This window comes from Ovis aries, chromosome 20, assembly GCF_016772045.2.
Source record: "Ovis aries strain OAR_USU_Benz2616 breed Rambouillet chromosome 20, ARS-UI_Ramb_v3.0, whole genome shotgun sequence".
Taxonomy (NCBI): domain Eukaryota; kingdom Metazoa; phylum Chordata; class Mammalia; order Artiodactyla; family Bovidae; genus Ovis; species Ovis aries.
Genome location: NC_056073.1, coordinates 5,190,743 through 5,215,559, shown reverse-complemented (window position 1 = coordinate 5,215,559; position 24,817 = coordinate 5,190,743). Strand labels below are relative to the sequence as shown.

Genomic DNA, 24,817 nt, shown 5'->3' with positions numbered 1-24,817 from the left:
TGTAAGTTCTGTGTGGGAAGATGCTAAGGGTGATGGTTTCAGCTTCTGAACAGCCATCATTTAGTATTTACGTCCCAAGCCTCTCATTCTTCCTAGTGTATCAGACAGCCTACAGTGTATAATAGTAGTTTGTTTAAAGTCCATATGGTAGTTATTACATTGAAAATGTACCCTAAGCATATGTCTACAATCCTAATAGCTCTTTCCAACACTTCTACATGGCTGAGTTGACCCAGTTAATATTTCTTACAGTTCTTTGGCCCAAACTCCCATTCCAACACCCCTCCTCTACAATGGAAATATTGTTGGTTTTAATTGCTTTTGTTCTTTTAACACTGCTGGGTAGTTGAAAGGTAACTTCAATTACTTTTCAACTGTGTGGTGGCTCGTTCTCTTACTGATGGAAAGAAATTTTCCTTCTACTGATAAAACTAGCTTTGCAGTTACTATCCCTAACCTGGTCATGCCCACCCATTACTGATGTTTTTCGAAAACTTTATCTGTTAACCATAACTCCCCAACCTCTTCCTCTTTTTTCCTCACTAAGAACTTCTAAGGCACTAGCTTACCGTAGTATGGTTTATAACCTGATCTGTTTCTTCCATCTTCAAAACCATGAGTTTTGTCCTGTCTACCAGTGATTCTCCATCCTGACCATGCACTGAAGATGTCTAGAGAGCTTTTGAAATGAAAAGTGTCGAGCACTTTATCCCCTTTTCTCCCTTGACCTTTAAAACCTGTAGTGATAAGGCCAAGGACTCTAATTTTAAATGCTCTGTAGTTAATGCTGATATCCAACCACAATCAAAACACACTTTTCAATGCAGAAAGAGGCTCCTATGTGGACCCTCTGCACTATGCTTGTCTCATTTAATCCTCACAATAAGTCAGTGAACATTTTCAACAGATAGAATAGGAAACTGGGCGCAGAAGAGTCCGTTTGTTAAGTACCCCCAGTCACATGTTTAGCATATTTTACATTTTTAAAATTTTATTTATGTGTTTTGGCCACCCTGGGTCTTTGTTGCTGCATGAGGGTGTTCTCTAGTCGCTGCAAGCAAGGGCTGCCCTCTAGTTGTGATGAGTGGGCTTCTCACCGCAGGGGCTCCTCTTGTTACGGAGCACACGCTTTCATGGTTGTGGTGCAGGAGCTTACTTGCCCCAAGGCATGTGGAATCTTTCCAGACCAGAGATCAGACCCATGTCCCCTACATTAGCAGACGAACTCCTAACCACTGGACCACCAAGGAAGTCCCTTAACACATTTTAGAGCAAGGATCTGAGTCTGTGGCTTTAAATCAAAAGGTGACCTCTCTCCACTATCTGTACTGTTCCTCACACTACTCTAATGTCTATACCTTCTGATGAAAGTGAAAGTGAAGTCTCTCAGTCGTGTCCGACTCTTTGTGACCTCATAGACTATAGCCTGCCAGGCTCCTCCATCCATGGGATTCTCCAGGCAAGAATGCTGGAGTGGGGTGCCATTCCCTTCTTCAGGGGATCTTCCTGACCCAGAGATCTAACCCAGGTCTCCCTCATTGCAGGCAGACACTTTAGCCTCTGAACCACCAGGGAAGCCTTCTATTGCTGCTAAGTCACGTCAGTCGTGTCTGACTCTGTGCGACCCCATAGATGGAGGCCCACCGGGCTCCCGTCCCTGGGATTCTCCAGGCAAGCATACTGGAGTGGGTTGCCATTTCCTTCTCCAGTGCATGAAAGTGAAAAGTGAAAGTGAAATTGCTCAGTCCTGTCCAACTCCTCATGACCCCATGGGCTGCAGCCCACCAGGCTCCTCCATCCATGGGATGTCCCAGGCAAGAGTACTGGAGTGGGGTGTCATTGCCTTCTCCGCCAGGGAAGCCTAGCCTCTCTTTATTTCCAATTCTCATTATGACTATATTGGTTTATTTAATGTAAAAAAAAAAAAAAAGACAGCTGGGAAATCTTTTAACGCAAGTCAAAGGAGATTAGGAATAAAAATAATGGGGCCCTATTTGATTGTGGTATAGTTTAATCCCAATAGAGATAATGATGTTACATCTCATATTTATTTTTAAGAGTAAAGTGAACTTGACATTGGGCTTCCCTGGTAGCTCAGCAATAAATAATCCACCTGCAAAGCAGGAGGTCAGCAGGAGACACAGGTTTGATCCCTGGGTCAGGAGGATCGCCTGAAGGAGGAAATGGCAACCCCCTCCAGTATTCTTGCCTAGAAATCCCATGGACAGAGGAGCCTCCAACATGACTGAGTGATTGAGCTCACACTCACGAACTTGACATTAGCACTGGTGCATGAGAGAGAAGGAGAGACTGCATGACAATCTCATGGGCCAAAAGAGAAAAGCATTCTTATTCCCAAAATGAAGGCCATTCTTCAAAGGTCTCCCACCCTTGTCCAAGTCAGGTCTCTGTCTCCTCTTTCCTCACCTTTCTTTAAACACTTTTTTCACGTTTTTATTCTCCCTCTACCTACCATTCAATTGACAGACATAACAGAGGAGAGAAGAGAAAGAGATAATATTATTAAGAACCTACCTTCTGTTAACAATTTTCATTTGTGCTATATTATTACTCCCGAATGAGTCAGCTTTTGCAGGGGTAGGCAGTTAGGCACACTATCCAAAATTCAGTGGCTTATAAACCCAAAGACTGATTTCTAGCTTCTGTCACTTGTAGGCAGCTCTGGACTATTAGCTGTGCTCTGCCCCCCAATTTCTACGCTTAGACTAAAGGCACGGCAGAGGCAAAAACCAAGCAATGCAATCACTCAAGCCTCTGCTTGAATATGGCATACACATTGCCACTGCTCATGTATTTCACTAATTCAAGTCAAGGTCAAGCCCAATAGCAGTGGGCTAATAAACAGGTTCTTCCCAAATAAAGTGGTCCTCTAAGTCACATGGCATGGGTGGTGGGCATATAATCCTTTAGAGAGAAAGAGGAGTCAATCTTCCTGCAAAATAATACAATCTAGGGGGAGGGATAGATTAGGAGTTTGGGATTAACAGATATACGCTACTGTATATAAAAAAATAAGAACCTACTGTATAGCATAAGGAGCTATATTCAATATCCAGTGATAAATCATAACAGAAAAAAATCTGAAAAAGTATATATATGCATAACTTAATCACTTTGCTGTGCATCTGAAATTAACACACTGTGAATCAACTGTACTTCAATTTTAAAATCAAGTAAAATCATACAGTCTATCTCAAATCCCTTTCTACATGTGAGCAGCATGTGGCCCAGAGATTAAGGTAACTTGTCCAAGGCTGTTGCAGCCAGTGGGTGACTCAACTAAGATTGTGATGGAGTTCTGGTTCCAAACCCTGAGGTTGAAAAGTAGAGAGGTAAGCATTACAGTTCTGCCCTCTATGACTCTTTTATCTTTCACTTCAAATCTATTGCGGTACATTGTGCCCTCTCAAGAACCTAAAGGTCTTTTTTTATTTAACTGTGTACTTTTAATATCAAATAATACTCTAAATTACATAATATTTTAAATGGTGTAATTTATTGAGCACTTATTTTGTACCAAACACAGTTCTGAACTCTTGTTACATACTGTCACTTTTAATTTTTAATTAAATTTTGTGGTTGGCATTATCCCATTTTCAAGAGAGCAGAGGAGCAGTAAGTTACCCAAAATGACACTGCCGGAGTGAGAAAGACTCCAGATCTGATTCTGATGCTTCTGCTACTCTGCCCTGCATGAATCTGATTTCCAACAGACATCACCTTGTGAAATATGCCCTTACACTTGGTCTCTGCTCTGCTGTAGCTTCTCCCACAGATTTTCAGTTTTCACCTTCTCAAGCCTAAACTGTTACTGTCCCTTCCTCCTTACGTATCCCTACCAAGGATAGATGAATTCTCAAACTCTGTCTTGATCATGTTATTTCTGTGGGCTGCCCATGGCCCTTGCTTTCATTCCTTCCACATCTAAAGGCCTTTATTCAATTTTCAAGGACACCCAGAATGGAAACTAGCCTTATTTCCCACCATTCATCAGATGTGTACCTTTCCCTGAGGTGTTCCTTGTCAATTCCCACTGCACATGAATCACATTTTCACCTTATCCAAAATTACACCAAGAACAGGGTCATGTATCATCCTACAAATATACACCATGTTAATTGCTATGGTCCTAGTTTTGAAGTAGGAAGTAATTGCTCAACTGGGAAATCATTCAGTTCAGTTCAGTTCAGTTGCTCAGTCGTGTCCAACTCTTTGCGACCCCATGAATCACAGCACGCCAGGCCTCCCTGTCCATCACCAACTCCTAGAGTTCACTCAAATTCATGTCCATTGAGTCGGTGATGCCATCCAACCATCTCATCCTCTCTCATCCCCTTCTCCTCCTGCCCCTAATCCCTCCCAGCATCAAGGTATTTTCAAATGAGTCAATTCTTCGCATGAGGTGGCCAAAGTATTGGAGCTTCAGCTTCAGCATCAGTCCTTCCAGTGAACACCCAGGACTGATCTCCTTTAGGATGGACTGGTTAGATCTCCTTGCAGTCCAAGGGGCTCTCAAGAGTCTTCTCCAACTTACTTGGGTCCAAATATGCTGGTTCTATCCTATGGTCCTGTGGACATTTCTGCTGGAATGGCTCTCTGAAGTAAGGAGCAGACTCTAAATTCTCCACATCCCATGTGAACAAGTTTAGGAATTGAAGATTAGCAGATAAATTGACAGTAAACCTGGAATTAATGTTTCATCACGCAAACCACTCCAAGAGGCAATGAGAGTAGCATTTGGGAGGTCAGGCTTCTCCCAAACCCTAGGCTGAAAATTTTGCTTGACTCCCTGGAGTAGAGAACAAGAGAAATTTTGGTGCCAGGTGCTTGGAATATGTGCACTTAGTAGAGGAGAGGATTATAAATTAGTACCTAAATTAGTACCTACCTTGATGGACACAGAATCCTGTCTATATGGTGCTCTATGAACTTCTGTTGACTAAGTACAAATAAGAATCCTTGATAAACATCTTATGCCCACACAAATATATAAATATTTGCCTATAAATAAAATAGGTCTGTGTTTTACAAACATTTTTAATGGATTCCCAGATATAACCTACAGAGAAAATAAATTTTGGTAAAGTGTGCCACACCGGTATAGCTAAAAAAAAAAAAATTGAAAATATTTGCATCAAAAGAAAAAAAAAGCCCATGATTTATTCTGTCTAATCTAGAAATTTCTGAAGTCATTTACTTATGGACTTTTAAATTTTCTAGCACATAAAAGTATTCTTCAGAGCTAGTGTTTCATGGTTCAGCTTAGAAAACTTTGCCTCTCCTAACAAATTTTAACTTTACTGTGTCTACCTAGAGTCAGGTTTCTGAAATCAAAAATGATAAGATGTTCTACTTCAGTCAGTGAGCCTCAGGAAATCTTTCCATGGAAAGGAAGCAAGGGAGAAATGAAAGGAAGGGAAAAAGAAGAGAAAAGTAACCATCACGGGACTTCCTGGTTGGTCTAGTGGCTAAGACTCCTTATTTCCAGTGCAGGGAGCCTAGATTCAACCCCTGATCTAGGAACTGGATCCCTCATGCCGTTTCCGTAGATCTCTCATGCCGCATGCAACTAAGACCCAGCACAGCCAAATAAATGAATGAAAAAAAAGAAAAATAACTATCAAAGGAATCCCTTTTCTTATCCTTATTGCCCTTCCCTTCCCACGAGTGTACTTTTTTTCTCATAGAAGTCCCCAAGAGCTCTGTTACTTTAATATTAGTTTTCACTATCAAAAAATCTCACAAACATAGGTGTTACTGGTCTCATTTTACAAATAAGAAAATTAGAACTCTGATAAATTCTCAAAATTCTTGCTGTTAGTTATCTCCTTTACTGATGACCAAGATGTTTAATCTTTGCCCGTTAGTGAAGAAACTGGACAGAATTAATCATCAGGTGAAAGATGTCCATCAGCAGATGAATGGATAAGAAAGCTGTGGTACATATACACAATGGAGTATTACTCAGCCATTAAAAAGATTACATTCGAATCAGTTCTAATGAAGCGGATGAAACTGGAGATGATTATACAGAGTAAAGTAAGCCAGAAAGAAAAACACCGATACAGTATACTAATACATATATATGGAATTTAGAAAGATGGTAATGATAACCCTGTATGTGAGACGGCAAAAGAGACACAGATGTATAGAACAGTCTTTTGGACTCTGTGGGAGAGGGAGAGGGTGGGATGATTTGGGAGAATGGCATAGAAACATGATAATATCATACATGAAATGAATTGCCAGTCCAGATTCGATGCATGATACAGAATGCTTGGAGCTGGTGCACTGGGACAACCCAGAGGGATGGTATAGGAAGGGAGGTGGGAGGGGGGTTCAGGGTGGGGAACACATGTATACCCGTGGCAGATTCATGTTGATGTATGGCAAAACCAATACAGTATTGTAAAGTAATTAACCTCCAATTAAAATAAATAAATTTATATTAAAAAATAGATTTTTGTTGGCCAAGTACCCAAATGCATTGCAGTTGGGACAATGAATTTGCATTTTAAGAAGTGGTGACAATATGTGAAAATATGTGATTAACATGAAGATCCTTGGCTAACATCAGTTATAATTTTATGGTGTGGTGGGTTCAGTCACTAAGTTGTGTCCGACTCTTATGGCCCCTTGGACTGTAGTCCACCAGGCTCCTCTGTCCATGGGATTTCCAGGCAAGAAATCTGAAGTGGGTTGCCACTTCCTTCTCCAGGGAATCTTCCCAACCCAGGGATTGAATCTCTGTCTCCTGTATTGCAGGCAGTCTCCTTTCCTTTTTCTCAGGCAGATTCTTTACCACTGAGCTACCACACAATGTATGTCGTTAGGCAGTGACAGACGTGCTATTTCAGATGTGAAAGTTGCTAAGATACACTTTCGGCCATCAGATAAACTGCATGGACATGACATTGTGACATGTTATATTGTAAACTAGATGGATATGGTGTCTATTCTTAAGAAGGGTGCCGTCTAAGGAAAATTAACAGCATTTATCATACTTTGGTTGTCAACTTCTCCCTGAAGATTTACAAATGTATGCCCAGTAAAGAAATACTGCAATTAAACTTCTTTTTTTCCATTTTAAAACTCAATAACTTACAAAGCTTTCTGAATCATCTCATCATTCCAAATAACTGTGAAGACTCTCCAAAAATGTATCTCTATCCTTTATTTCCCTCCCTTTCCCTTGGCGTTTTCCATCAGCACATGGAAACATTGTGTACCCCAGCCAGGCAAAGTCTTACACAGTTCCAAAAGGGTAGATACTAGTGAATCAGTTAATTCCAAATGAAGACATCAGAAAGCTATCTGGACAATTAATGACAATATCACATATACTTTTGCATTAAAGAATTATGTAGATTAAAATCCTCCATATATGAAAACATAAACTTATACAATTGATAAGGTATAGTGTAAGTTATTTCTATTCTTAGCTTACATTTGGCTTATTACAAGATCTCCTCGTATTTATATAATTCAAGATAAAATTTACTTGAAAACGTTCAACTTTGGAAACACATTTTGTTCTATTAAACTCATTCCAGATATTGACAGATTTAAACCACAGGGTTGCTTTATATTTTTTATCTGAGACTCAGGTTGTATTGATGTAGATGTATACTAAAGCAAGCAAAAAAATACCAAGTCTGATTTTAAATAGTTACACTGAGGTTTTGTGTATTATTCTTTGTATGCCCTTTGCCTGGTGAATATTCTGGAAAGTTTTACATATGGTCCTAACTCGACATCTGTAAAAACAGAAATACTCTATTGATATCAAAATCTAAGATAACCACCTTGAAAATTATGGCATTCACTTTTTTCCATATTTCTGTTAAATGTCAAAGTTAAAGTGGTGATTTATTTGATGACCTTAAAAATGATGAACATATCTCAAAGGTATGTGCAAGACATTGAAAAATCCTACAGCTATATATGAGATATTCTATTAGATTTTATGTCTTCTATCATGAATTTTGGCAACAGAAATACATATACATGTACTTTTTTCCACTTTAAGACTCAAACTTATAGACATAACCACAGATATTTGTGATCACATATTACTAAATGTTTCTTATTGTATAGCACTATCAAATTCAATTGATCTTTATTATTTTTTAGATCTATTTCCTTTTTTTAAAATCAATTTTCTAATCCAGTTGGCTGCCACATTGGAAAAAGCTGTTTTGCATGCTTTTGTAGTCTCCATGAGGTTTTTAAAATATATAATTGATAACAAACTTTTTTCCACAAATCACATTTTCAGTATTCATCGACTCTGTGATCTTGGGCAACTATTCTGAGTCTGAGTTCCGTTAAGGCAAGCTAATATTTCCTGTGTGGCTAGTTGTTCTAAAACTTAAACAGTGTCTGTCAAAGTGCCTTGTAAATTATTGATATTAAGCCATATACATGGAAGTGAAGCACTCTGTATGTTGCATAAGTATGTACATGCACATTCTCTCCCATTCTACTCACTGCTGCTGCTGCTGCTAAGTCGCTTCAGTCGTGTCCGACTCTGTGCGACCGCATAGACGGCAGCCCACCAGGCTCTGCCGTCCCTGGGATTCTCCAGGCAAGAACACTGGAGTGGGTTGCCATTTCCTCCTCCAATACATGAAAGTGAAAAATGAAAGTGAAGTTGCTCAGTCATGTCCGACTCTTAGTGACCCCATGGACTGCAGCCTACTAGGCTCCTCTGTCCATGGGGTTTTCCAGGCAAGAGTACTGGAGTGGGGTGCCATTGCCTTTTCCCATTCTATGTACAGATATATGAATATATATATTATATTATACTGTATTTGCCAGAAGAAGCAGCAGCAGCACCTAGGAAGTTTTAAGAGATTCAGAATCTCTGCATTATCCCAGATCTACTGAATCCAAACTGGCATTTTGAGATATACAGAGATTCGTATTAATGTTTGAAAAGCATGACTGTATGTGGCCTGCTTAGAGTGTGATTTCTCGCTCTCTCTTTCCCCCCACAAACACAGATATGCACGCAGGGGACAGAAACTAGCAGCAATGCCAAAGAAGGAAAGTAGGTTCCTCACCTTGAGTTGATAAAGGAGCAGTCTGCAAGTTACGAACTGCAAGAGTAGAAAGTATTAAATGGCTCATTCCTGAGATGGTGATGACAGTCAAGAATGAGGCAGAGTGCATCACTGCAGAAATTTTGACTAAAATAGTCTAAGTCCCACCAAATTTTGTAATTCTGTCCTACATGGAAATTTGTGTATTTACAGATACATTCATGTATGCATGTCACTTCAGTTATGTCTGACTCTTTGCGACCTTATGGACTGTAGCTCACCAGGCTCCTCTGTCTATGGGTTCTCCAGGCAAGAGTACTAGAGTGGGTTCCCATGCCCTCCTCCAGGGGATCTTCCTGACCCAGGGACTGAATCTGAACCTATGTCTCTTATGTCTCCTGCATTGGCAGGCAGGTTCTTTCCCACTAGTGCCTCCTGGGAAGCCCTTTACAGATATATTCTATTCCTATTTTCAATCTCTATCTTTAGAGTCATGTTGTATGAGCCCCAAACTGCAGATGATAGATTTTTGTTTTAGTTTCAACTTTTAAAATCATAGCTTTCTAACACGATGTTGATCAAATCTAGTGTTAGTTATCAGAAACAGTATAATTGGCATTTCAAAAGCCATTTCTCAGTGACTATTTCATTATTTGCAGAAACTATTAAAGAAGTGTGAATATTTGAGATATCTTAGTAGTGCAGTTGAAACTCACACTAATCACAGCAAATCCACTGGATGTGTGAACACTGCCGTCATTCAATCATGGATACAAGAGCAGTTGCCAGGCTTGTCAAAGTGGTCGTTGTCTCACACTGAACTTCCGGCTCATGACAAGGATCAAGGCAAATGTTCTTGAAGGTGTGCGTGCTCAGTCACTCAGCTGAGTCCAACTCTTCATGACCCGATGGACTGCAGCCTACCAGGCTCCTCTGTCCGTGGAATTTTCCAGGCAAGGATATTGGAGAGGGTTGCCATTTCCTACTCCAAGTCTTAAAGGTTTATTAATTCATTTATATGTGTCCTAGTTTTGACATACAGAAAGCTATACATGTTTAATGGAAACAGTTTGATGAGTTTGAAGATATGGCAGACACCGTAAAACCATCACCATAATCTGTACCACAAGCATATCCATTACCTCTAAGGTTTTCTGCTGTTCTCTATCATTATTATTTGTTTGGCCCAAGCTGCATGGCATAAGGGATCTTAGTTCCCCCACCAGGGACTGAACTTGCACCCCCTGCACTGGAAGCATGGAGACTTCACCACTGGATCATCACAGAATTCCTTTTATTTTGTGTGATAATGTAAACAAGCAGGACCTTGGGAGCCTTTCCTGGGGCGGATCCCCTTCTTTAGCTCCTAACATCCGATGCATATTTTCTGAGTTTTTCAGATGCTAAAACCACCACAAAATCAAAGAAATTAACTACTTGATGACCATGAGCATGTAGTCTGGACCTTCTGGTGCCTAAGGACTGATGATGTTAACTGCCCAGCTAACTCAATATCAGCCAATCAGAGAACTGTGTACAAGCTGATCACATACCCTGTGACCTCTCCCTTCACCTGGCCTTTAAAAACACTTCCCTACAGGGATTGTGGGGTATATTGAGCATAAGCCACCTGTTCTCCTTTCTGGGCTCTGCAGTAAAATTTTCTGTGTTCCAAATTCTGATGTTTTGGTTTGTTTGCCATTACTGTGCATCAGGTACACGAACTTTCATTTGGCACCATTTTGAACATTAAACCTAAGATCTTGTTGTTGTTGTTGAGTCGCCCAGTTGTGTCGGACTCTTTGTGATCCCATGGACTGCAGCATGCCTGGCCTTCCGGTCCCTCACCATTTCCAGAGTTTGTCCAAGTTCATGCCCATTGCATCAGAGGCCGTCCAGCCATCCCATCCTCTGATGCCCTCTTCTCTTCTTTTCCCAGAATCAGAGAATTTTCCAGTGTGTTGGCTGTTCGCATCAGATGACCAAAATACTGGAGCTTCAGCATCAGTCCTTCCAGTGAATATTCAGGGTTTATCTCCTTTAAGATTGACTGGTTTGATCTCCTTGCAGTCCAAGGGACTTTCAGAAGTCTTCTCCAGCACCACAGTCTGAAGGCATCAATTCTTTGGCTTTCTACCTTCTTTATGGTCCAGATCTCACAACCATACATGACCACTGGGAAGACCATAGCCTTGACAATACGGACTTTTGTTGGAAGAGTAATGTCTCTGTTTTTCAACATGCCATCTAGGTTTGTCATTGCTTTCTTGCCAAGAAGCAATTGTCTTCTGATTTCATGGCTGCAGTTACTTTCTGCAATGATTCTGAAGCTCAAGAAGAGGAAATCTGTCAGTACTTCCAAATTTCCCCTTCTATTTTCCATTCAGTACTGGCGCCAGATGCCATGATCTTAGTTTTTAAAATATCTAGTCTTAAGCTGGCTCTTTCACTCTCCTCCTTCACCCTCACCAGGAGGCTCATTAGCTCCTCTTCACTTTCTGCATTAGAGTGGTATCCACATATCTGAGGTTGCTGATGTTTCTCCACCTATCTTGATTCCAGCTTGTAACTCATTCAGCCCAGCATTTCTCATGATTTTCTCAGTGTATAGGTTACACAAACAGGGTGACAGCAGACAGCCCTGTTGCACTTCTTTCTAAATCTTGAACCAATCAGTTGTTCCCTACAGGGTTCTAACTGTTGCTTCTTGACCTGCATCCAAGATTTCTCAGGAGACAGCTAAGATGGTCTGGTATTCCCATCTATCTAAGAGCTTTCCGCAGTTTGTCATGAGCCACACAGTCAAAGGCTTTAGCGTAGTCTATGAAACAGATAGATGTTTAACCGAAATTCCTTTGCTTTCTCTATAATCCAGTGAATGTTGACAATTTGATCTCTAATTTCTCTTCCTTTTCTAAACCCAGCTTGGACATCTGGAAGTTCTTGGTTTGCATAATGCTGAAGCTAGAATGCAAGATTTTAAGCATGACCTTACTAGCATGGGAGATGAGTACAATTGTCTGATGGTTAGCACTTTCTTTGGTACTACCCTTCTTGGGAAATGGGATGAGGATTGACCTTCTCTGGTCCTGCGGCCACTGCTGGGTCTTCCAGATTTGCTGACATAATGAATGTAAAACCTAGATGGCATTGCCCTTCAAGGATTTGAATAGTTCTGCTGGAATATCATCACATCACCTAGCTTTATTAACAGCAGTGCTTCCTAAGGCCCATTTGACTTCACCCTTCAGAATGTCTGGCCCTGGATGACTAACCACTCCATCACAGCAATGCAGTTCATTGAGATCTTTTTTATACAGTTCTTCCATGTACTCTTTCCATCTGTTCTTGATCTCTACAGTGTCTACTAGGTCTCCACCATTTTTATCCTTTACTGTGCACTTCTTTCTGCAGAATGCTCCCATGATGTTTCTAATTTTCCTAAAGAGCTCTCTAGCCTTTCCCCTTTTGTTGTTTTCTTCTATTATTAAGGAGTGTTCATTGAAGAAGGCCTTCTTGTCTCTCCTAGTTTATTTTTTGGAACTCTGGGTTTAATTGGATGTAACTTTCTCTCTCTCCCTTGCTTTTCACTTCTCTTCCTTCTTCCACTATTTGCAAAGCCACCTCAGGTAACCACATTGTCTTTTCTTTTCTTTTTTTCTGGGATGGTTTTGTTCACCATCTCCTGTACAGATCTCTGTCCATAGTTCTTCAAGCACACTGTTAACTAGATCTAGTCCCTTGAATCTGTTCATTGCCTCTACTTTGAATTCATACAGGATGCAAGTCTTACCTTGCTGGCCCATTGTTTTTCCCATTTTTCTTTAATTTAAGCTTGAATTTTGCTACGAGAAGCTGATGCTCTGAGCCACTGTCACTTCTAGCTTTTGTTTTTGCTGACTGTATACAGCTTCTCCATCTTTGCCTACAAAGAATGTGATCAATTTGATTTTGGTATTGACCATTTGGTGATGTCTGTATATAAAGTCTCTTGTGTTATTGAAAAGGGGTATTTTCTATGACTAGTGCATTGTATTGGCAGAATTCAGTTAAACTTTGCCCCACTGGATTTTGTTCTCCAAGGCCAAACTTGCCTGTTGTTCCAGATATATCTTGACTTCCTACTTTTGCATTCCAATCTCCGATGATGAATAGGACATCTTTTGTTAGGCGTTAGTTTTGGGAGGTCTTCTAGGTCTTCATAGAACTGATCAACTTCAGTTTCTTTGGCGTCCATGGGAGGGGCATGACTTGGATTTCTGTGATGTTGAATGGCTTGCCTTGGAAACAAACTGAGATCATTCTGTCATTTTTGAGGTTGCACCCAAGTACTGTATTTAGGACTCTTTTGTCGATTATGGGGGCTACTCATTTTCTTCTATGGGATTCTTGCCCACAGTAGTAGATATAATGGTCATCTGAATTAAATTCACCCATTCCCATCCATCTTAGTTCACTGATTCCTAGGATGGCGATGTTTATTCTTATCATCTCCTGTTTGACCACATCCAATTTTCCTTGATTCGTGGACCTAACATTTCAGTTTCCTATGCAATACTGTTCTTTGCCGGATTGGATTTTACCTTCATCACCAGACATGCCCACAACTGAGCGTCATATCCACTTTGACTAAGCCACTTCATTCATTCTGGGACTATTGCTAATTCTCCTCCACTCTTCCCCAGTAGCATGTTGGACACCTTCAGACCTGGGGGACTCATCTTTTGGTGTCATATCTTTTTGATCTTTTATCCAGTTCATGAGGTTCTCACGGCAAGTATACTGGGGTGGATTTTTCCCTCTTCCAGTGGATCACCTTTTGTCAGAACACTCTATGACCAATCTGTTTTGGGTGGCTCTGCACGGCATGACTCATAGCTTCATTGAGTTACACAAGTCCTTTTGTGATCTAAGAAGGGGACTGATCAGCAATGGGTAACTAAGATCTACTCTTTCAGGAACACTGTAAGCATTGTTAACAATAGGCCCTATGGTATACAATAGATTCCTGGACTCATTCACTTTGCATAACTGAAATCTTACATCCATTGACTAATAACAAGTTTCCATGTCACTCCAGCCCCTGGCAACTAAGCAGAGTTTAGCCACAGTGGGAGAAGATAAACCTGACATACTTTTCTTTGAAGTTTATGAATTAAACAAAAGAATATGCCTTGCTGATTCCTGTTACAACCACTTCAGTTCAGTTCAGTTCAGTTCAGTTGCTCAGTCGTGTCCGACTGTTTGCAACCCCCTGAATTGCAGCACGCCAGGCCTCCCTGTCCATCACCAACTTCCGGAGTTCAATCAGACTCATGTCCATCGAGTCAGTGATGCCATCCAGCCATCTCATCCTCTGTCGTCCCCTTCTCCTCCTGCCCCCAATCCCTCTCAGCATCAGAGTCTTTTCCAATGAGTCAACTCTTCGCATGAGGTGGCCAAAGTACTGGAGTTTCAGCATCATTCCCTCCAAAGAAATCCCAGGACAGATCTCCTTCAGAATGGACTGGTTGGATATCTTTGCAGTCCAAGGGACTCTCAAGAGTCTTTTCCAACACCACAGTTCAAAAGCATCAATTCTTCAGCGTTCAGCCTTCTTCACAGTCCAACTCTCACATCCATACATGACCACTGGAAAAACCATAGCCTTGACTAGATGGACCTTAGTCGGTAAAGTAATGTCTCTGCTTTTTAATATGCTATCTAGGTTGGTCATATCTTTTCTTCCAAGGAGTAAGCGTCTTTTAATTTCATGGCTGGAGTCACCATCTGCAGTGATTTTGGAGCCCCCCAAAATAAAGTCTGACACTGTTTCTACTGTTTCCCATCTATTTCCCATGAACTGATGGGAAACTGGATGTCATGATCTTCGTTTTCTGAATGTTGAGCTTTAAGCCAACTTTTTCACTCTCCTCTTTCACTTTCATCAAGAGGCTTTTTAGTTCCTCTTCACTTTCTGCCATAAGGGTAGTGTCATCTGCATATCTGAGGTTATTGATATTTCTCCCAGCAATCTTGATTTCAGCTTGTGCTTCTTCCAGCCCAGCGTTTCTCATGATGTACTCTGCATAGAAGTTAAATAAGCAGGGTGACAGTATACAGCCTTGACATACTCCTTTTCCTATTTGCAACCAGTCTATTGTTCCATGCCCAGTTCTAACTGTTGCTTCCTGCTTAAGGAAAGCATATTACTTCGTTGATTTAGTTTAGACGCATACATTTTAGTAGCAATAGTGTTATATCCATGTTAGGTGTTTAAATCTTGATTTAGCCTATTAATAATGCATAGGCTTTTCAGATTTGTAGCTGCTGATATATTTTCCCTTCTCCCAGCAGCAATGCCCCTTTGATCCACTTTAGAAGGAGGTTTTCATACACTGATAATTGAAAGAGTCCATGATGTATGGAACCTCAATTCTGATCATTAGGTGAAGCAATTAAAAACTCATTTCTAAGTTGGGAATTAATATACCTTCAGGTGAGACAATATTGACCAAATTAGAACTAACACCAGGCCTAGGATACACAAGAAGGGTATCCTTTAATTTTCCTCTCAACAAGCTGTTGTCATGGTATTGGTGGTATTTATTTAAACTTAGAAAAAAGACAATAGAATTTTAACTGTGCCATGGGATTCATTAATAGGAATGAATCCAGAGTTTGGGATTAACATGTATATACTACTATATATAAAATAGATAACTAACAAGGACCTACTGTATAGCACAGGGAACTATATTCAATATCTTGTAATAACCTACAATGGAAAAGAATCTAAAAATAATGTAGATAGTGCTAAGTCGTGTCCTACTCTTGTGATCCCACGAACTGTAGCCTTTGTCAATGGGATTCTCCAGGCAAGAGTACTGGAGTGGGTTGCCATTTCCTTCTCCAAAAAATAATGTATATATACATATGTATGCATACATATATATAAATATTTATTAACTTTTAATTAAGGATAAATACAATACTGTTAGCTTCTGTCATACATTAACATGAAATATATAAATATACATATAAAACTGAATCACATTTCAGTACCCCTGAAACCATCACAACATTGTAAATCAACTGTGCTTCCATTTCAAAAAGACAGATACATTAATATATTTTAAAAATTATTCTATGAAAATGTTCCTTTCATCAGATTTTTCTCCCAATCAGAGTCTTCTGGGTTATGCTTTAATTAAAGGTTGACAAATCTGTAGTTTGTACTCAAGTTAATTTGTCTCAAGAACTCTGACATTTGTTTTTAAATCATGACTTTGTGTCTGATCCGCTACATTTTTTACAATGCATTTACTACTTCATATAAATTATACAAAGTAGAGGTTTGGTCTGCGTCAGCTCTCAGCCACTGCTGTGCAAGATTTTTGGGAAAAAAAAAATAGAGAAATGAGCCCATCTCTGTAGCTCATTTGGGGAGAATATTATTTAAATTTGTTCTTACTGTAAGGCTGAAATTAATCTTGATTTCCCATCAAATGTACAGGGATTTTACAATATAGTTCATAATAGTATCTAATTCCTCTAGGGTAGGAGTTAAGATAAACAAGTCACAGACAATGTTTATCTATAAATATAGCAGATGGTGTGGGACTGAGGTTGGTTATTAACGCTGCCGACTTTAATTTCATGGTTATAAAACACAGTAAGCCTCACTGTTTATAAAAGGTGGGGGACAATCTCCAATGGGCTTCAGTAGCCAAGAAACCCTCTGTAACATTAATCTCTTCTAACTGATATTTGGTATTCTCCTAGGGTACAATATTTAAGATTGTGGAGTGACTGCTAGTCACATTAAAATTTTCACTGGGATCATTAGCTAGCATTTCTGTCATTGATCTATTATAACTTTGTTAATGAGTTCCATGTGAGAGAAATTTAGTGAATGAGACAATTCTTTCTAAGCCTTACTAGGTAAGGCTTAGGCTGTTTAACAATTACCTTAGGCTGTTATATATCTAAAAGATGGCCTGATTAATCAAAATCCTACCTTTTTTTCTAATATAAAGATGAATTGTAATACCTAACTAGGCAACATGTACTGAGGGGTAGAATTTCATAAAGGAAAACCATAGCATCATTTGAATAATCAGCCAATGTACATTACATACATTTACATTTAATTAATGAATCACCTAAAATGTCACAAAACACCATAGAATTTAAAAGAGAAGCAAAATATTATTCCAGTTTACTTAAATATAAAATTTAATTATGATCATTTATCTTCCTTGGTGGCTCAGACAGTAAAGCGTCTGCCTATAAGGCAGACGGGAGACCCAGGTTCAATCCCTGGGTCGGGAAGATCTCCTGAAGAAGGAAATGGCAACCCACTCCAGTATTCTTGCCTGGAAAATCACAAAACACCACAGAATTTAAAAGAGAAGCAAAATAATGTATGCTTAACATTCCAATTTACTTAAATATAAAATTTAATTATGATCACTTAGTTCACTAAACATCTGTATGTTTAACTTGATTGAAATTATTTCTTCCCCCAAAAACACCACTGTTATTTAAAAAAAAATCAAAATAGCTCAATTTTTCCATTCTGAGTTCCTAGTGAATAACAGAATTATTTTATAACCACAAAAGTGAAAAAAAATCAAAAGCTCTACTTCTATTGCTTTTACATTCAGAAGAGGTTGATTTTTCACTTCCTAAGAAGGTCAGACTTCCATAAATATGTGATAATCTGATGGGTGAGTTGGGGATTAAAACTATCTTGAGCTAAAAATGTCTTAACGGTTAATGTCTGAACTATGTGCTAATGTCTTAACTCCTTGAGAATGAGTTTTCAGTGACAAAATTCTCAGGTACCCTTCTAGCTCTTATATGAGGCTGCTTCTCCTGCACCCACCCTGATCATTTTATTACTGATCTCAAACAGTCTGGTTCCTGTGATTTCTACCAAGTATTCAGGGTGGACCTCACACCTTGGCTTCAAGGAGCTGGCTCCTGACAGCATCAGTCCTGGTCAGAGTGAGGACTAAATGGGACTTTTGGTTAGCATGCCTTCTCTCCTTTCCCACTCAGAGTCTGTTGTCATTGGAAGCAATACCCTGTTTATTCGATGCACTCACTTCTGCAAAAAAATCTATCCACTCAGACTTCCATGTCTCAAAATGTGAAACATCTGTACCGGAAGATAGCAAACTCTCTCTCAAGTGGAGGCTCTACCTCAGTTTCCTTTGTTTTTCTTTTCTTCCTTTCTTTTTTTAAGCCTTAAAACCCACCCTAACCATTATCATTAAATAAATTAGATATTGGTATGTTTGACATATATGTTTGTGTCAACTTGAATCAAAACTAGGGGTGATTTCACTTCAAAGTTATCAATAAAATCACCTAAACAAGAGCTCAGTTAAGTCCAAAGGTCCAAAGGTTGCACCTTCTCATCTTATGAGTTATGAAGTGAGGGTGGAATACGTTTAGGACACAATGGACAAGAAGAAGAGAGCTACAGACTGGCCAAGAGGACCCCTGACTCTTTGTGACCCCATGGACTGTAGCCCACCAGGTTCCTCTGCCCATGGGATTCTCCAGCCAAGAACATTGGAGTGGGTTGCTATGCCCTTCTCCAAAGTGCCGGGAGCCAGTGTAAGGAACCCACCTGTGGCAAAGGTCATGAGGAAGGAGGCTCGGCATACACAAAGGTGGGATCGAGCCTCAGGGATCCCCCTGGAAATTCTCGAGCATCTACCCCCAAAACCAGAGTCTGCCTGCGTTACTGTGTTATGCTTTCCACCTACTCTTCTGACATTAACAGGGGGCTGTCCCCCCACCACCTTTTTCTGGAAAAAGTTAATTTAGAGCTTTTAGATAATAAATCTCCTGGGCATAATAAGAGAACCCTCCGATGGTTTTCTAGCCTGCCTGCCGGACTCTTACAGCTGTGCATGTGATTGTTTGCAGCCTCCCGATCATGAGAGGCACAGGAAGCTTAAAACATCCTAGGAATGTAGGGGCTTCTGAGGAGTCAAAATCATTAGAATAGGACTGATTAAGGGTTTCATTTGTTGAGCCAATACTTGCTGCCAAATTTTCATATCTTTTATTTGTAGGTATAGTTGGCATGTAGAAAAAACAGGTAGTAGACCTGGTATTAGCAACATTAGATCTTTGAGTTAAGTACTTTCTTTGTTATAACCCACTGTACCTTTGTTCTACAAGAATGTAACTTTATTTAGTACTTTGAGAGTGATGCAGATTAAAGAAAAAAAACACTTCAAGGGAAAAAGAGTTTTCTGGTTGATAGACATTTATCTAGGAAAAGAGCCATAAAAATGTTAACAGGCCCCCTGGCCAGAAGATGATGTAAAACCACCTGAGACCTTTTGTATACGGGAAGGTATGCAAGAGAAAAGCCTGGTCTCAATAAGGGTCAGGACTGCTGCCTCTGCATAACTCTGCATATTCCATTATTTCTTTATGTACAACTGGGGTATATAAGCTACTTTTGAAAATAAAGTTGTGGGTCTGGCACCGATGCTTGGCTCCCCCATGTCGTTCTTTTCTCCCTTTTCTGGCTGAATTCCCATCTGGAGCATGGAGGCTCACTGTGTCTACTATGTGCCCTGGATTCTAAGACCCATGCAAGAGGGAGCCCAAGGCAGGGCACCCTCCACTATTCAAGGGGGTGCCGGTGGCCTACGTAGACGGTGCAAGTTCCTTGTCTTGGAACTTTATTGGTTTTCCACGTAAACCAAGTTATACAGCCTCTTTTCTCCACTTATTTTCCTACTACACTATTTCTTTCTAATCTCCTTCCATATCTTTAATTAAGCAATTAATTCCTCAGACGCCAATGCCGTCTCCACTTCAAATACCCTGGATCCACCGGGGCTGGACCCTGGCACCAAAGGATCTTCCCAACCCAGGGATCGAACCCAGGTCTCCCACATTGCAGGCAGATTCTTTACCATCTGAGCCATAGGAAAGCCCTTAAATAAGGCAAAAATATGTAAAGCCAATAAATGAAGTGGTTCAAAAAGGGAGACAGAATAGGCGAATGAGCAAAACCATATATTGAAGTGTCTAGGTAGAGAGCTGAGCAGAGTGACTGGTTTAGGGACTCTCCTGAGGGTCTAAAAATTCATAAATACAGTGGGTCTTGGGGAAATGTGTACTCAATCACTATTGTAATGAAGGAATGTTTTCCAGTATCCCAATGTGCAGCCTTATTGTATTTTTTCCCCTAATTTATGTATAAATTAAAATGAACTGTATCATACAATCATTACCCTAGTAATATTTTTAAAAAAGAAACTTCAATTATGTAGTTATTTGATTAAAGGTGAAAAAGGCTGTTAAAATTGAATAAAAGTGTTCTCCCATTTACCCAAATCTATCATATCAATATTATATTAAAATAACATCATAGAAATAAATTGTTGCTTATAAAGCAAATTACAACCCACGGGATAAAAATAATGCATGACTTTGATATACTTTCACCTCATTTTCATTGTTTTCTTTCAGATTATCTGACCCTGTCTAAGGTCAAAGGCATTGCGTTGCAAAAAGGAGATAATGCAAAGGAGATAACTCTCAGTGGATTTCATCCCCCCTTCAATGGTCAGTTAAAAAATCCATCCTCTGGTGCTTGCTTCAGCAGCGCATATACCAAAAATCCACCCTCTAAATTATCTTTAGTGTTCATTCTCTGTAAAAATCCAGTACTTCATAAAACATCTTTTACTTCTAGGAGAAGTCATCTATGCTGTCATATGCATGACAGCCACCTGCGGGATCCTTCTCCTGGTGATGGTCAAACTGAGGTAAGTGGATGCAGCTCAGAGGGAGGGGCTGTAAGGGGACCAGCCCTGTGAGGCCACACGCCAGAACAGCAGAGCTCAGCAGGGCCGAGAAGCAGCGCTCCTCCTTTAAGACTCGGGAATCGTGGGATGGGTCAGTGAGGTTACCCTGTCTTCATGTGTAAGGGAAGTGTGAGCACACTGGATGATTCACGCTGCATTCTAGAAGCACATATGCATCGTTCTTCCAGTGAAATGGCTCTCACTCTTTCCCCCGGTTTTCCTACGAAATCCAAATTGAACTTTGCTGCATTCCTTATTCAGATCCCTTGCAGGATTAATCTGCTCACATAATGGACCTGTTGTGTATTTCACACACTTTATATTTACCTGAAGATATAGTCTTTAATTTCTTATAAGCTGAGTTTTATTCTTATTTTTGAATAACACAGTTATTAAGTGAGGTATGAAATGAGGCCTCATCAGGCACCTTAAAAGAACTTATTCCTGTTGCCTGACTTAATTTACTTTTTCCAAGTCTTCTCTTTCTCGGCTGTCTTCACTGTGAATGTGAGACCTTAGGTTAAAGATATTTCAGTTGTAGATATCTAAATGTCCAGGGTTTAAAATTTTTCCACTTATTTAACATTTACAAAGAGATATAAAGTGGTGTTCCGTTGCTTATTTTTAATTAAAATAATAACAAAATAATAAATAATAAGCCATAATAAGTAAAGTATTTGGTATTTAAATATCAATGATGTTCATTTGCTTATTAATGGTACAAATGTGTATGAAGTGAAAGTGAAAGTCACTCAGTTTTGTCCAACTCTTTGTGATCCTATGGACTATGCAGTCCATGGAATTCTTCATATATAAAAATGTGTATATTTTTGTATAATTTGACTATCCTAAATTTTAATGAAAAATATAAATTGTGTGTGCATGCATATATGATATATATACATGCACCTAAAATATATTTATCAGTAAAATTAGGCCTGAGGGCAGCAGAGGCAGTGGACGTTCATCTCATGATTCTCAGAGAACCAGACTCAGTAAACTTGATGATGCTGGCACACCATGGCTCCTCACACTCCAAGAACTCCACGACCAGAGAGCCCAAGCACAAGACTTAACGGTGGTGGTAGCAAGGGGTCAGGCACATGATCAGAATATGCTCTATCTACAGGCACTCAAGCTTACTTATTTTTAAATATAACCCCAGCTAAACATATTCCCCTGTTGGATCCAACTCCTCTAACCATTTCATTTGATGCTGACCAATATCAATACCAAACTGTTTTTCTTCAAGACCTTAAAAGTTGTATTTGTATGAAAAGATATTCTTTGAGTTCCAAGATACAGTTTAAAGGCCAAAGTATTAGAGTCAATTTCAAGGGGGGGAAATAGCATTTGGAATTTATTAAACTTTCCTTTGTTTGGTTTAGAATATTTGAAAGCATGGTTCAGTTACTGGGCTTGCCTAGATATTCCATCACAGAGGACTGATGGAGAGAAGCATAAAAAACTTGCCAGTTTAGCAAAATCCTTATAGGGCCTCAATCTTTACTTTTTAGCCATGCACTTAAAGTATAAAATTCACATCTGCCACCTGGGCCCAGGGCTTTTTTACAAATTACTCTTGTGTTTCAGGTAAATAAGACCCATGACTATGCAAAATCTCCTATGTATCAGCTGTTAATTTCTCTTTTCTTATCTGCATTAGAAAGGCATGTTTCTTTACTGGATGACAATGAGCGTCATCTTGAGTTGACTGTAATATGTATTAAAAAACAAATTTCATATTATTATTACTTATATGATTGACAATATAATAATTATACTATAATATTGTTATTACTAATATAGCTAATTATGTATTATAATATTATAACTATGTTATGTCATTATTTTATATTATAGTTATAACTTGCTTTCTGTGCAATTTAAAATTGATCCTTACATGGATCTGAAAGATCCAGACCCAGTGTTAAAAAAAGAGAAAAGTAAAAGCCATCATGGAAAGAAGTAATAAAATGAAACAGAAGCATCAGTAACCACAATACCCGTGTCAACTCACATTGGAGATCAATAGTGCTTTCTTCATGAAAGCAGGCTGCTTGCCACTTACCTGATGGGCAAATCTAATCCATGTGGACACTTGTTTGTATGCAGTAAAGATTTAGGGTTTTTGCATTTGTTTTGTGTCATACTAAATCAAAACAGCTCTAAATCTTCAAAGAATTTTGCAATGAAGCCAATAACTAAAAATTTAAATATGTGAGAAAAAAGACTCTCTTTTTTTTTTGAAAATTATTACTTGTAGAACATAGTTAAATGCATGATACTTAGACCTTAGAATATTCTTTTTTTTTTTTTTAACTTTACTTTCAAAAATTTTATTATCTTCCTCTTCAGGCACAGAAACGAACCAAAAATATAAGCACAGACACATTTGTAAAATCCTTAAAATGGCATATTGTTGACTTTTACTTTTGTTTTTGTATAGAACCTTCAGAATATTGAATCAAAACAAGAGACCCTTCTCCAACCCAAATACCTGGCAGACTCATGATTCATTAAGAGTCATGGCTCATTAACAATCACCTTTGTTAAAGCAAGTCAACAGAATATCCTTTCCATCATCAAAGAAAACGTTAGGGCAGATTTAATGATCCTGGATCATCAAATATGTTCATGTAAGGTATAGTAATTGGTATGATGTTAGATTTGTTTTTTCTCAAGAAAATATTCAAGTATAAATTTACAGTCATATCTTTTGTGATGCTAGTGTAGAATTACAGAATTATCCTTGAAGCCAAAAATTGTTATTCTAAATTACAGTCTGCATGATATGTTTAATAGTAAATTTGAGTCCATATGAGAGTATTTGGTTGTGTTTCATAATGTAACATTTTAGAGTTAACAGGTTTTTTCTGATCATTTTATAAATGCTTATTAACTTGCCAAATATAAAAATGTTAACAAAAAACCCAGTATATTTCTTATTTGTATATTCATTCCCAAATCATCAACCAAATCATTAGCATTGACTTTACGTTTCTAAATATGCTTGATTAGATGATTAGTTATAAAAATCATAAGTTATATTTTTGGATTTTGTAATTTAATATTGTTGAACTTTTTAACTTGATGTCTTTATGTCATGTTCAAAAAGATATAAAGCAACTACACTGGTTGAAAAAAATCAATGTGCATTTCAATGACATTTCATTTGTAAATTTAATTTTTTCTATGCTAATTTTTACTGAGCTACTGCAATATAAAGTAACATGGTAATTATTACTTTCTGTATTGTTACTATATTGCTACTTTAGACCTGACTTGACATCTGAATATAATTATGAACAGAAAATTGTGGAAAAGATATTTGTTAAGTTTTTGATACATATGTGCTGTTCAACTGTCTACAATCACATTGTTACCCATTGCTAAGAAAACACATGAGCTTGTTTTATTTGTAGTGACACAGAGGTTCAAATATTCAAGAACAAGAACATATATTTAGTGATATGTTTACAATTAAAAGTCAAACATTTTCTACCTGCTTGGTAGCATATCTATTCTGTTCACTATACTTCAGGTCATATTGTCTGCTTGCTGCTAAGTCGCTTCAGTCGTGTCTGACTCTGTGCGACCCCATAGATGGCAACCCACCAGGCTCCCCAGTCCCTGGGATTCTCCAGGCAAGAACACTGGAGTGGGTTGCCATTTCCTTTTCCAAAGCACAAAAGTGAAAAGTGAATGTGAAGTTGCTCAGTTGTGCCTGGCTCTTAGCAACCCCATGGACTAGAGCCCACCAGGCTCCTCCGTCCATAGGATTTTCCAGGCAAGAGTACTGGAGTGGGTTCCCAATGCCTTCTCCATCAAATTGTCTACATTCAATTAAACCTGAAATTAACATTTGGCAGTGTTTAGCTGGAGTAACGGAAAAACCAGCCCTTACCATTTCAAACAGTGAAG

The 24,817-nt window shown here is 38.9% G+C and overlaps 1 protein-coding gene across 1 annotated transcript in view; it reads left to right on the top strand.

Moving 5' to 3' along the window:
- The window catches only part of GFRAL (GDNF family receptor alpha like), an 87,266-nt gene that overhangs the window by 51,344 nt on the left and 11,105 nt on the right, over window positions 1-24,817 (top strand). Inside the window, exons 7-8 of the mRNA XM_042237471.1 lie at window positions 20,556-20,651; window positions 20,782-20,854. Of these exons, the coding sequence (XP_042093405.1) occupies window positions 20,556-20,651; window positions 20,782-20,854 (169 nt within the window). The remainder of the gene's footprint in view (window positions 1-20,555; window positions 20,652-20,781; window positions 20,855-24,817) is intronic.